The 12,862-nt window shown below is 49.2% G+C and overlaps 1 protein-coding gene across 1 annotated transcript in view; it reads left to right on the plus strand.

The window, feature by feature from the left end:
- HSPA12B (heat shock protein family A (Hsp70) member 12B) overlaps positions 1 to 12,862 on the plus strand; it is a 57,354-nt gene that overhangs the window by 14,737 nt on the left and 29,755 nt on the right. The window contains exons 2-3 of the mRNA XM_063135990.1: positions 234 to 295; positions 12,716 to 12,816. Coding sequence (XP_062992060.1) covers positions 253 to 295; positions 12,716 to 12,816 — 144 coding nt within the window. The 5' untranslated portion in view covers positions 234 to 252. The remainder of the gene's footprint in view (positions 1 to 233; positions 296 to 12,715; positions 12,817 to 12,862) is intronic.

The raw sequence follows: 12,862 nt of genomic DNA on the forward strand, positions 1-12,862 counted from the left end.
CACACACACACACACACACACACACACACACACACCACATCTGGAAGGCCTAAACTCCCTTCTAGAATGGTATGCTTTTACTAACACACATATTGATGTCCTTGGTCTGTTGTTGCCTCCTGGGATTGTCTCGGATGGTGGCATGCAGAGCGGGTGAACCTGCATAATACCACCTCATTGTGAAACTCTTGTTCAGGACACACTTTTATCTGAAACTTCGGCCTGTTTTTCAGCCAGAAAGGTGATGTGAAGATGTCCACACTCCTCGAACCTGCGATGCACACCCTCCAGATCGGTAAGGAAATATGGGATGGAGCTGAAGGGCTGATATTTTCTGCTCGTTGCAGGAAGTTGTGCCAACCCATGGGAGTGAGATGGGCTGGTGGGACTTTGATGTAGCACATGGCTTTCTAGAGGCAACGGAATACTAGAGACTCCACTCAAACCACCCCTGTTTAGTTCATGAAGCTGCCAGATCTATTTAAAAGCCAGAAATATTGCTATCCAGGTGAGCGTCCATTAAAAAAAAATAGCCCAATGAAACAAAAGAAATTATCTCATGTTTTCCAGACTATGGCCAGGACCCAAAGAACTGTGAAACTAGATCTGTGTGCCCAAGAAGGCAGGGAACATGTTTTTTTTTCAAACATTCTACTCCAGGCAATGCTCTCTACACTGACTTGTCTACCGTTGCACCCCCGAGTATCTGTCATGGAGCCTTTTTTGTTAGTGGTGGGTAGGGCCAGAGCCCAAAGTGGCAGTCTCTCTCTCTCTCTCTCTCTCTCTCTCTCTCTCTCTCTCTCTCTCTCTCTTTCTCTCTCTCTCTCTCCCCTTTCTGCACATCCGGTGGGCTGTCAAGCGGGGAGGTAGATTGCTGTTGCCAGAGGCCTGAACAGATTATTTGTAGGAGGCTTTTGAAACTATGCCTATGGCTGCAGGTTGCCCACTCTGCATGTTACAGTTAATTTGGGGGATGTTTACATTTTTATGTGGCTGTGCATTTCAGGGGAAGATGGACAGTGATTGACAAGTTGCCTTGTAGGAAAGTTTCTTCACCATTAGCAGCCTTTTCAGGCCCAGCCAACACCTGCAGCAAAATGAGATGGTAAAATGGACAATATCAGCCTTTCCAACCTGGGAGCCTCCAGTTGTGGTGAATTTCAACTCCAATTTCAAATCGGGGATCACATTGTTAAATGCCCCCCTATAGGAGGAAAAGAAAATCTCTGCAAGATGAGTGGGGGGAACCTCCAGAAAGGCCACATCCCATATCCACAAGTAGAAGTGGCCTCTGCTCTTTCTTTCACCTCACTGAGCCTCATTGAAAGACCCCTGAGAAACTCCTAAAGAACCCCAGAGTTCTCTGGAACACTCTTTGAAAGCCTTGCTTTAGCCTTGTCATGTGTGTGTGTGTGTGTGGCGGGTGGGGGGGCGGGCGGGCGGGGGCACTCAGCTGTTCAGAGAAAGGAAAAAGTATAAAATTCTACTGAGTTAGCCCAAGTCCCTCACACGGACCTATAAGCTGGCCTTCGGATCCAAGCCTTTGGATAGAATCATAGGATCATAGAATAGTAGAGTTGGAAGGGGCCTATAAAGCCATAGAGACCAACCCACCGCTCAGTGCAAGAATCCACCCTAAAGCATCCCTTTCAGAGAGCTGTCCAGCTGATATACACTCTGCCTTATGGTAGGGCCAGGTCTGCACATTGCACGGCCCAGCTGGCTGTCCAAGGTACCGGCCCAGCTCTACCATAAGGTGGGGTGAGGTGGCCGCCTCAGACAGCAGTTGCTGGAGTGCAAGCGACAAGGCGTTGGGAAGATAAAGCTGTAAGTGTTCCGCTGCCTGGCCTGCTTCCCCCAAGCTGCCCTGCTGCTTTCAGGTGTGGTGGTGGACACTGTTCCACCACTAGTGTTGAAACAAGATCCAGCTGCCCCTTCAGCTGGCTTTTGTACCTGCTGCAGGGGTGGGTGCCCTCTTGCCCATTGCCTCAGGCCAGCCTTGGCCTAGAGACCGAAACAACTGGGCCTGTTTAGCCTGGAGAAGAGAAGGCTGAGGGGAGACATGAGAGCACTCTTCAAATACTTGAAAGGTTGTCACACAGAGGAGGGCCAGGATCTCTTCTTGATCCTCCCAGAGTGCAGGACACGGAATAACGGGCTCAAGTTACAGGAAGCCAGATTCCAGCTGGACATCAGGAAAAACTTCCTGACTGTTAGAGCAGTACGACATTGGAACCAGTTACCTAGGGAGGTGGTGGGCTCTCCCACACTAGAGGCATTCAAGAGGTAGCTGGACAACCATCAGTTAGGGACACTTTAAGGGTGGATTCCTGCATTGAGCAGGGGGTTGGACCCGATGGCCTTATAGGCCCCTTCCAACTCTACTATTCTATGATTCTATTATACTATGGTCCTGCCGATGTGCTTACCTCACTGTTTCTCAAGCATTGGGCTGGAGTTTGGTCTCAGGCCAAGACAAAGAAAAGATTGCTCTGATGTTTTGATTTGGCAGCCACAGCCGTACCACATTCCTGAACTTTTGAGAAACCGATAATGCCCAAAGCCGTGGCTGAGCCAACGTTAGAGGCCGCTCTGTAGGGTGGCCAACTGCTGTGAGGTCTCCAATGCAGAGGGAACTCCAGAAGGAGTGGTGGGCCTTCCTTTGTTGCTTAAGTCCAATACCTGTCAAGTGCTTTTCCTTAAGCATCACAAGACTCACAGCATTAACGATAAACCGTGAGGGAGGGGGGGAGGAATGACATAAAATAAATTGATCACATTATAAAATGTCATCAGGCATTAAGGGCTGCAAAACAGCCACCATTTAAAGACCAGAATTCATAGAACCTATTAAATCGTCACTCGCATTGGGCCAGAAAAGCTTTTCCCCCCTAAAATATAAAGGTCTTCTATACTCTCTTCCAAAATCCATATGCTGTAATACCTATATTAGGCTAGCACAAACATCTGCAAGCTTTTATTGGATAAGAGAATGAGCAGGCCTGTTTGGAGAGGGTGTAATTGCCCCTGAAACCGCCCTACCCACTCCTGCACACAGGCAGTTCAAATTTCTTTAGAACAGCCTTTTCCCAACCTGGTAACCTCCAGAAGTGTTGGACTGCTACTCCCATGATTCCTAGCAATGCTGGCTGAGAATGATGGGGGTTGTAGTGCAATGCTGGCTTGGAATTATGGGAGAAGCAGTCCAATACATCAGTTTGGGAAGGGCTGGTCTAAGCTAGGGTGACCATATGAAAAGGAGGACAAGGCTCTTGTATCTTTAACAGTTGCATAGAAAAGGGAATTTCAGGAGGTATCATTTGTATTTATGGTGAACCTGGTGAAATTCCCTCTTCATCACCACAGTTAAAGCTGCAGGAGCTATACCAGAGTGAGCAGATTTAAAAGAGGGCAGGGCACCTGCAGCTTTAACTGATGTGATGAAGAGGAAATTTCACCAGGTTCCCCATATATACAAATGACACCTGCTGAAATTCCCTTTTCTATGCAACTGTTAAAGATACGGGAGCCCGGTCCTCCTTTTCATAGGGTCACCCTATCTAAGCACTTCAATATGTAGAGTCCTAGCAGGCTGGGGAGGTATTTGGTGACATTGTTAGAAAGACCAGCATCCTTGAGAGGTCTGGTTACCCCATAAGAGCAGTGAGTAGATTCCTAAAGGAGAGAAAGAGCAGAACTATTAAATTCAAAGTGAAACCAATCGGTATGTTAACAAACAGAAAATGTCCGAATGGACTGGTGAGAGTAGAAGCACACAGATCAGCCTATTGTTAGCAGCTCATCTTGTACAGTGATGAGAAACACAGGCAGGTGCATCTAGAATCATAGAATAGTAGAGTTGGAAGGGTCCTCTAAGGCCATCGAGTCCAACCCCCTGCTCAATGCAGGAATCCACCTTAAAGCATTTGATACGAGTTTAATGGAAGCGAGTTCCAATGATGACAGTTGGGCCTCAAACATGACCACCAAGGCAGCCATGATAAGAAACATTCTAAAATCCATATAGCGTAATACCTTTCTTAGATAATCACAAAAATGTGCAAGCTTTTGAGATCTCGAGATCTCTTCATCATGCAAGATGTTACCCCACACATGTCGCCTGTGGGGTTGGGAGCATAGATGAGGAAAAGTTGACATGTTGTAGGCAGGACTGTGTGATCAGACTCTTTATGATGCTAGGAAGGAGAAGTCTTTTAAAAATTTATTATTACATTTATATCCCGCCTTTCCCCCCACCCCCACCCCAAGGAACCCAGGGCGGCATACAAATTCAAAACTATCTCCATCCTGGGCGAACCAGACAGGTTGCTCAGAGATTACACTGCAGCACATTTGTGCTCTCATACAGTGCTGAAGCGCTTCCAACCAGCCTTGCTCATGAGAAGCTCCTAGGAGGTGAGGTGCCCAGTCTGGCTCTATCGCATGAGGAATGCAAGCAGAATCTTGGGGCAGCCACGCTGCTCAGCAACTGTGAAGATGGGTGCAATCTGAGAGGCGCTCCCAAGAATCCCCGGCAGAAAGGCCGCAGGGCCACCATGCCTGGATAGGGTGCAGTTTCGTGCAAACAGAACCATCTCTGCCGTTAAGGACACAAGAAGCACCATGATCTAATCCATCCTTCTGTCCACACAGCGGCCAACAAGCAATAACACCCTCCTGCCCATGTTCCCCAGCAACTGGTGTACACAGGCATATTGCCTCTGATACTAGAGGCAATAAATAGCCATCTGGACTAGAATAGAATCATAGAATAGCAGAGTTGGAAGGGGCCTACAAGGCCATTGAGTCCAACCCCCTGCTCAATGCAGGAATCCACCCTAAAGCATCCCTGACAGATGGTTGTCCAGCTGCCTCTTGAAGGCCTCCAGTGTGGGAGAGCCCACCACCTCCCTAGGTAACTGATTCCATTGTCGTACTGCTCTAACAGTCAGGAAGTTTTTCCTGATGTCCAGCCGGAATCTGGCTTCCTTTAACTTGAGCCCGTTATTCCGTGTCCTGCTCTCTGGGAGGATTAAGAAGAGATCCTGGCCCTCCTCTGTGCGACAACCTTTTAAGTCTTTGAAGAGTGCTCTCATGTCTCCCCTCCATCTTCTCTTCTTCAGGCTAAACATGCCCAGTTCTTTCAGTCTCTCTTCATAGGGCTTTGTTTCCAGATCCCTGATCATCCTGGTTGCCCTCCTCTGAACACGCTCCAGCTTGTCTGTGTCCTTCTTGAAGTGTGGAGCTAGTAGCCCTGGACTAGTAACCCTGGAAAGGCTTGTTGTCCATGAATTTGTCCAACCCCCTTTTAAAGCCATCCAAATTCGGGCCCATCACTAGTTCTTGTGGTGGCAAAGTCCATATTTCAGCTATGCACAGTGTGAAGAAGGACTGCCATTTATTTATTTATTTACTTATTACATTTATATACCGCCCCATAGCCGAAGCTCTCTGGGCGGTTTATGAAAGTTAAAAACTTTTGTAACCATCTGTTCCCTGAGATTGCAAAGGATCCTGGGGATGGATGCATGGCTGAGATTGCACCTTGCTGCTGCTGGAAGGGGCAACATGTCTCAGTCCAATTCTGACATTGCCTGCCACGCTTCAGATCCCGTATCCAACAACACTTGGCTCTGTGACATGAGAACGGGGTTCCCCAATCACTTCAATGCCAAAGACATCTTCCAGCACATTCTCACTGTGGTGGGCTCAGGTGGCTCACTCCGCATTGAAGTGAATGGAAAAACTCTTGGCTGCATTAGTGCTCACTCCATGCCTTTCAATGGGGCCGATGCAGGTGCAGTGCCCTTAGATGATGCAACCCCATCCCTTTAGCTGCTGACTTTTTGTCTATTGCACATTCGTGTGTGTGTGTGTGTGTGTGTGTGTGTGTGTGTGTACATATGTACCATAATTTTGAAGGTGCACAAGGAAAGCCCAATCTTTGGTTTATATCATTATATTTCAGAAAATCCTAGCTTTCATTTACAAGAAAGAAAGAAAATTTCTAGCCCATATGGAGGAGGAGGAGGAGGAGGAGGAGGAGGAAGAGGAGGGGGAGGACAGCTGGACAACCATCTGTCAGGGATGCTTTAGGGTGGATTCCTGCCTTGAGCAGGGAGTTGGACTCGATGGCCTTGTAGGCCCCTTCCAGCTCTGCTATTCTATGATTCTATGATTTCTTACCCGCCTCTCCCTCTGGATCGAGGTGGGGAACAAGACTGAATACAAAAATATAAAATAGATAAAACTGATTAAAAACATACAACCATTACATTATTATAATATTAAAATCCTTTAAGACATTTTAAGATTCAACTGGGTAGGCCTGATGGAAGAGATCCATCTTTATAGCTTTTTTAAATTCAGAAAGACTATTAAGCTGGTGGATCTCTCCCGGCAGGCCATTCCACAGTCTGGGAGCGGCAGAAGAGAAGGTCCTCTGGGTAACAGTTGTCAGCCTAGTTTCGGCTGACTAAAGTAAATTCTCCCCAGAGGACCTGAGTGTGCGGGGCAGATTGTACGGGAGAAGGCGATCCCACAGGTAGCCTGGACCCAAACCATGTAGGGCTTTAAAGGTGATAACCAACACTTTATACTTCACCCGGAAACTAATCGGTAGCCAGTGAAGTGATTTTAGAGTTGGTGTAATATGGTCACCCCTAGGTGTACCAGTACTAACCTGCATTGATGCACTGATACACTTTGAAACTGTGGGTTACACCTGCTGAAATTTCAGTTGTCAGGGAGGTGGCCAAAAATGGACTACTGGTGGTCAAAGTCTGAGTCTTCAGTGCCCTAACCCTAATCCTGGACCCCTCCCCCCACAATCAGCCAAGCTAGGGAGAAAAATCAAAGGCATCCGGACAATTTTGATAGCTTATGCAGGGCCATGGAGATCCCACTTTTCTTGGTCAGAAATTTGGAATGGCTGGTGCAGAATTTTTTAATCCCTTTAGCACAGAGTAGTCTGGGCTACTCTGCCACCTGCAGATTACCTTTTTGGGTGATTTGTTTTTCACACCTGCAATGCTCTTGTTTACTTAGGGCTTGTGTGCTGTTTTGTTCCCATTTGCTTTGATCCCAGAGCAACTATTTCGGTTTTAAACCAACATAATGAATCTCCTTTTCCCCTGCCCCGATCAACCCCCCCCCCCCCACCGCATGAAGAGCACCCCCACAGCGGCGCCGGTTCTTCCATGTACATTTCTTCTTGAAATCATAGCTGATGTCTCCTTTTTGTACCAAATGAAATATTAACACGACAGCCACCAGAGACAGACAAATTCACTTAGGCAACAGCCGAGGCGCCCATGATGCCGTGTTCTTCCAGCCATTGATTCTTCACAGCCCATGTTCCTGTGACTAATCCCAGGAGCAGCATTTGGGAAAGGACAAAAACCTCAGTCTTGACAGGCTAACAAAACCCAACCTTTTAAAGATACTTGACTCGACTCGAGGCGTTCAGCCAAGAGCCGTGATGGAGCAACTCCCTAAAAAGTCGTCTTTATCAGGACGTTGGTGGTCTCGTCAAGACTGGGGCCTCCCATAGGGTATGGCCGAGGTTTGGTTGTTTTTAAGATACAGTCTCCTAGAAGGTTGGGTGTATGGTTGTTCAGGGGAGAGGTTAGGGCGGAACCAGTTAGGATCTAATAGCTGGAGGCCTGGTGTTCATATCAGGGGTGCAAAACTCTGGCTTATGGGCCGACAATCTGGCCCGCAGACATCCCACCTGACGCCCTGTCCCTCTCCCATGCCCTGCCTCCAGGCCAGGAGAGGTATCCCTGCTTTATCTCTGATCCCTGTTGAGAGATAACAGTGTGGATTCCCAGGCTGGGATGTTGCCAGCGCTCAAAGGAGCGGCTCTTCCAAGCCCTGGCAGAGCCCCTTATTCCTTGCATGGGAAGCACAGAACTCCGGTGTACAAAATTATGCATGGTGTGAAGAATGTGGATTGGGGGAGATTTTGCTTCCTTTCTCAAAATACTAGAACCCAGAAGCATCATCCCACGAAGCTGATGGGTGGGAGATTCAGGACGTATAAAAAGAAGGACTTTTTCACGCAGCTCATGGTTAAATGATGGAATTCACTACCACAAGGTGAAGTGATGGCCACCCATTGGGATGGCTTCAAAAGGGGGTTGGCTAAATTCCTGGAGGAGAAGGCTATCCATGGCTACTAGCCCTGATGGCTAAGTGCAGCCTCCAGTATCCGAGGCAGTAAGCCTGTGTGCACTAGTTACTGAGGAACATGGGTGGGAGGGTGCTGTTGCACCATTTCCTGCTCTGTTGGTCCCTGGTCAATGGCTGCTTGGCCACTAGAGTGCTCGACTAGATGGACCCTTGGTCTGATCCAGCATCAGGGCTCTTCTCCTGCTCGTATGCCTCACTCTGCAGGAGAAAGGGAAAATGGGCAGGCTGTGATGACGTCAAGGGTGGGAGCAGGATCCCCCCCACCCCACCCCCCGTAGTATCAACTGAGCTCCACACTTCAAGAAGGACGCAGACAAGCTGGAGCGTGTTCAGAGGAGGGCAACCAGGATGATCAGGGGTCCGGAAACAAAGCCCTATGAAGAGAGACAGAAATAACTGGGCATGTTTAGCCTGGAGAAGAGAAGATTGAGGGAAGACAGGATAGCACTCTTCAAAGACTTAAAAGGTTGTCACACAGAGGAGGGCCAGGATCTCTTCTCGATCCTCCCAGAGTGCAGGACACGGAATAACGGGCTCAAGTTAAAGGAAGCCAGATTCCAGCTGGACATCAGGAAAAACGTCCCGACTGTTAGAGCAGTACGACAATGGAATCCGTTACCTAGGGAGGTTGTGGGCTCTCCCACACTAGAGGCCTTCAAGAGGCAGCTGGACAGCCATCTGACAGGGATGCTTTAGGGTGGATTCCTGGGGTGGGGATCCGCACGTCGCTCCCAGAGCGCTTCTATGCGACTCCAGTGCACCCCGAAAATGATAGTCTGACTTCCCTGTAAAAGAAACGACAAAGAGCCATCCATGCCGCTGCCACTGCCGCTGCCGACGACGAGGAGAGCTCTCCGCCGGCGAGGAGAGCTCGGCAAAAGAAGGCGGGGTGACCCCACCTTCTTTTGCCGAGCTCTCCTCGCCGGCGGAGAGCTCTCCTCGTCGTCGTCGTCGGCAGCATGGACAGCTCTTCGTCGTTTCTTTTACAGGGAAGTCAGACTATCATTTTTGGGGTGCACTGGAGTCGCATAGAAGCGCTCTGGGAGCGACGTGTGGATCCCCTCCTGCATTGAGCAGGGGGTTGGACTTGATGGCCTTATAGGCCCCTTCCAACTCTGCTATTCTATGATTCTATGAACTGGGCCACCGGATTGATCGGGGGGTAATCCAGCCCCCAAACCAAAAGAGGTTCTGCCCCCTTGGTTTATGGTTTGTTTGGTTTTTACCCCAATACTGATTAACACCTCACAGCATTTACAACAGAGGGGCTCTGATAGGATGCTTCCCCCCCTGTGTGCCAAGTTAAGGCACCTGCCCGGCTGTTTGCTCCTCTCCCTTGTTCACTTGTATAGGGGGGGAAATCCCCCTGCTTAAAAATGGCTGGAGGGGGAGTGAAACCCACCAAGGACCCTTGCGGCAAAAGAGGCTTTGGTGGGGGGGTGCACATGCCTCCCCCAGCCAATTTTCAGCGGGGGTGGGGTGGGGCGGCTTTTCCTTTCCCTGTTCAAGCCAATGGGCCATATTGTATTGGTTAGACGCTGCATTTAAGTATGCCTTGCCAAGCAGAACTTCCCCGTGGGTCGCACGGCCTGTTGGCGAGTGAAGAAGAGGGGTAAGGTTGGATCCTCCAACAACCCCGGGTCGGCTTTGGTCAAAGCAGACTTGGATCTGAACATTCCAGCTCAGGCTGTTCTGCCCCTCCCCAGCTCCGAGAGAGAGAGAGAGAGAGAGAGAGAGAGAGAGAGAGAGGGAGGCCCCCTTGCCAGGGGTGCAGATGCCGGCCGATAAAGTGAAAGCCGACCCCCACCTCCTCTGCCGAAGCCACAGCTGGAACTTGTCAGCCAAGAAGCCGTCCTGCTGGGGGAGGGGGGGAGGGGAGCAATTAACTTGATCCCCTAATTGGAACCATGTGTGGCGGAGGGGCGTGCGGTCGAAGTGCCGACGGGACAGGAGACATGTCTGCCTCATGAAGCTCGCATTGCGTGGGCGAGACCAGGCTTCTAGCGGGCTCGGGAACTCCGGCACGGCACGCACCCGGCACCGGAGCCAGCCAGCTCTGGTTCATATGTCGGAGAGAGAGGGGCGCCCAACTCCCCTCCGCTTGATCTAAGCTCCCTCTCAGAAAATGGCAGCACACGACCCCCCCCCCCCCATACACACCCATTAAAAGCAACTCCAAAAAGAACTGGGTGCCCTCCAACCCGCTGTTAGATGCGGGAGAACTCCACAGATTTCAGCAGAACGAAGAGCCGGTTCGCACATTCAGTAGGGCTGTGTGGTAAGGCTCATCCCAGTCTGTACCATTTCAGGCTGTTGGAGGCAGCTGCCTCTGTCCCGGCTTTCCAGGGAACGTTTGCATCAATCAATAATTGGGAATATCGAGTCAAAGCCTTCCGTCATAACAGGAAGAGCAAAAGAGACAGAGGCCTCATCTACACCAAACAGGATATTGCACTATGAAAGTGGTATATAAAAGGCAGGAGCCACACCAAGCAGGATATAGTGGTATGAAAGAGGTCTATGGTATGTGTCAACAGGCCCCAACAGTTGTCAGTGCACTTCAATACTGCTATGAAGCCGTAGTGTGGCTCCTGCTTTTTATATACCGCTTTCATACCACTTTTATAGTGCAGTATCCTGCTAGGTGTAGATGAGGCCAGACAGACGTCATTGCCGCCCTGATAATTAGCAAGGGAGCTTATTTCACCCATTTTACTGTTGTTGTTTTTATTAAATAACTTTTCTGGAAAACTGTTTCCCTGCATGTAAAAAAAGTTGCGCGACAGGGAAAAGAATCTGACATTGTGCCCACAGAGCCTATTTTTGGTGCACACCAGGCTCTGTGGCAATCCTGATTTTTGTTTTATTTTTTAGGATTTTAAAAAATATTATTATTTAGTTCGGAGGCCAGCATGCTATAAATTGAAGTTCTGCCCCCGCCCCAGGGCCATTTTTATCTGGGTTCAAAAGAGAGGTTTTGTGTTTTGGAGCTCAGGCGCCACCTCTGCCTTGCTCTTGGGCAAAATACTTTTCTTTTCATCCCCCTAGTTTGCCTTCTGGGAAACGAGTGTTTTGTCATTGGCCTTGCCTACCATGGTAGCCATTTTGTGAGAGCGCCCACAGCACTCTATCAACATTCCAAATGTGTCAAGCAACCCAAAGCTTCCCTCCTGGGGCTATAACAGGTTTTCGGGGGGTTCTTCTAGATCACAGCAAAGGGGAAGAGGAAGGGTTGACCCTTCTCTGCACTCTGTGCTTCTGCCTCCCCACCCACTTCTGGCTATTATTTGCATTTTTAAAAATAATGCACGTAAATTGTCGACACGCAATTAATGCCACGCCTTGTTGGGCCGCCAGGATGCTGGAGATACTCTAATAAACGCACCTCCAGCAAGCAGATGACCTGCTTTCTAGGCGTTTCAACTTCAGGTTTGTGGTAAATCTAAGCCGATTGGCAGTTTCAGAGATTCAGGTTTGAACGGACAAACCTCTGCTGCTGGGCTCCGCTTCGTTTGCCGTGTCTTTAGCATCACTTCCCTGAGGTGCCCCACATGCCCTGCCCACTGCAATCCTGAAAAGTAATTAGGGTCACCTTCCACCGGCTGCAGGGGTCTTTCCATTGAATCAGTTGGCGCTCTTACAAACTCTGGTTATATAGGCAAACAAGCAGAGAACTCCTTAAGTGGGAGGTATAATGCGGACCTTGCAGAAGGTGCTGGAGTGAATCTGAGAGTTCAATGGATAAGGGAATTAAAATGCATAGGGTTTTTTAATATTGAACGTAACAATAACAGCGCATACTTAGCGCATCGTAAATAAGTGGGACTGTGTAAATATCGCTTTTGTCCCCGTTATACTAGAGGGAAATTTGAGGCGCAATAGTTCAAAATCCTTTCAGAAATCGACGGAAGATTTGGAGCTTGAACCCTGTGACCCTCCCCTCCCCACAAGTTAGGGTAGCATTTTCAAGTGCACTCTTCAAATACTTAAAATGTTGTCACACAGAGGAGGGCCAGGATCTCTTCTCGATCCTCCCAGAGTGCAGGACACGGAATAATGGGCTCAAGTTAAAGGAAGCCAGATTCCGGATGGACATCAGGAAAAACGTCCTGACTGTTAGAGCAGTGCAACAATGGAATCAGTTACCTAGGGAGGTTGTGGGCTCTCCCACACTAGAGGCCTTCAAGAGGCAGCTGGACAACCATCTGTCAGGGATGCTTTAGGGTGGATTCCTGCATTGAGGCCCCTTAGAGGCCCCTTCCAACTCTAATATTCTTTGATTCTACCATGAGAAAATATGGAGTGTGCTATCTCACCCTTGCAAATGTCACTAGCCCACCTATCCACCCATACCTCCGTGAGCTGTTCAGTAGCCTGAGAAACAGGAACAAAGAACTAATACCCTTCCAATAGGGAATGCTTCTATTCCTGGTCACCTAGAGGAAATTCTCACTTGTCATAGGTAACCAGGAGAGTGGCTGTTGACTAGGCTCCTCCCCTTTTATAACTCCTTCTTTGCCAGGTACAAACGGTGAACGGTCCCGCACTCCGTCTCCGCCAAGGTCTCCTGGACTCCACAACGAAAGTTGCAGCATTGCTCCCCTCACTCCATCTCCGTCACCGGTAAGCAGAAAGAATTCACGACCCAAGAACCAGCATGCTAACTCAA

The sequence above is a fragment of the Elgaria multicarinata genome, chromosome 10, assembly GCF_023053635.1.
Source record: "Elgaria multicarinata webbii isolate HBS135686 ecotype San Diego chromosome 10, rElgMul1.1.pri, whole genome shotgun sequence".
NCBI classification, from domain to species: domain Eukaryota; kingdom Metazoa; phylum Chordata; class Lepidosauria; order Squamata; family Anguidae; genus Elgaria; species Elgaria multicarinata.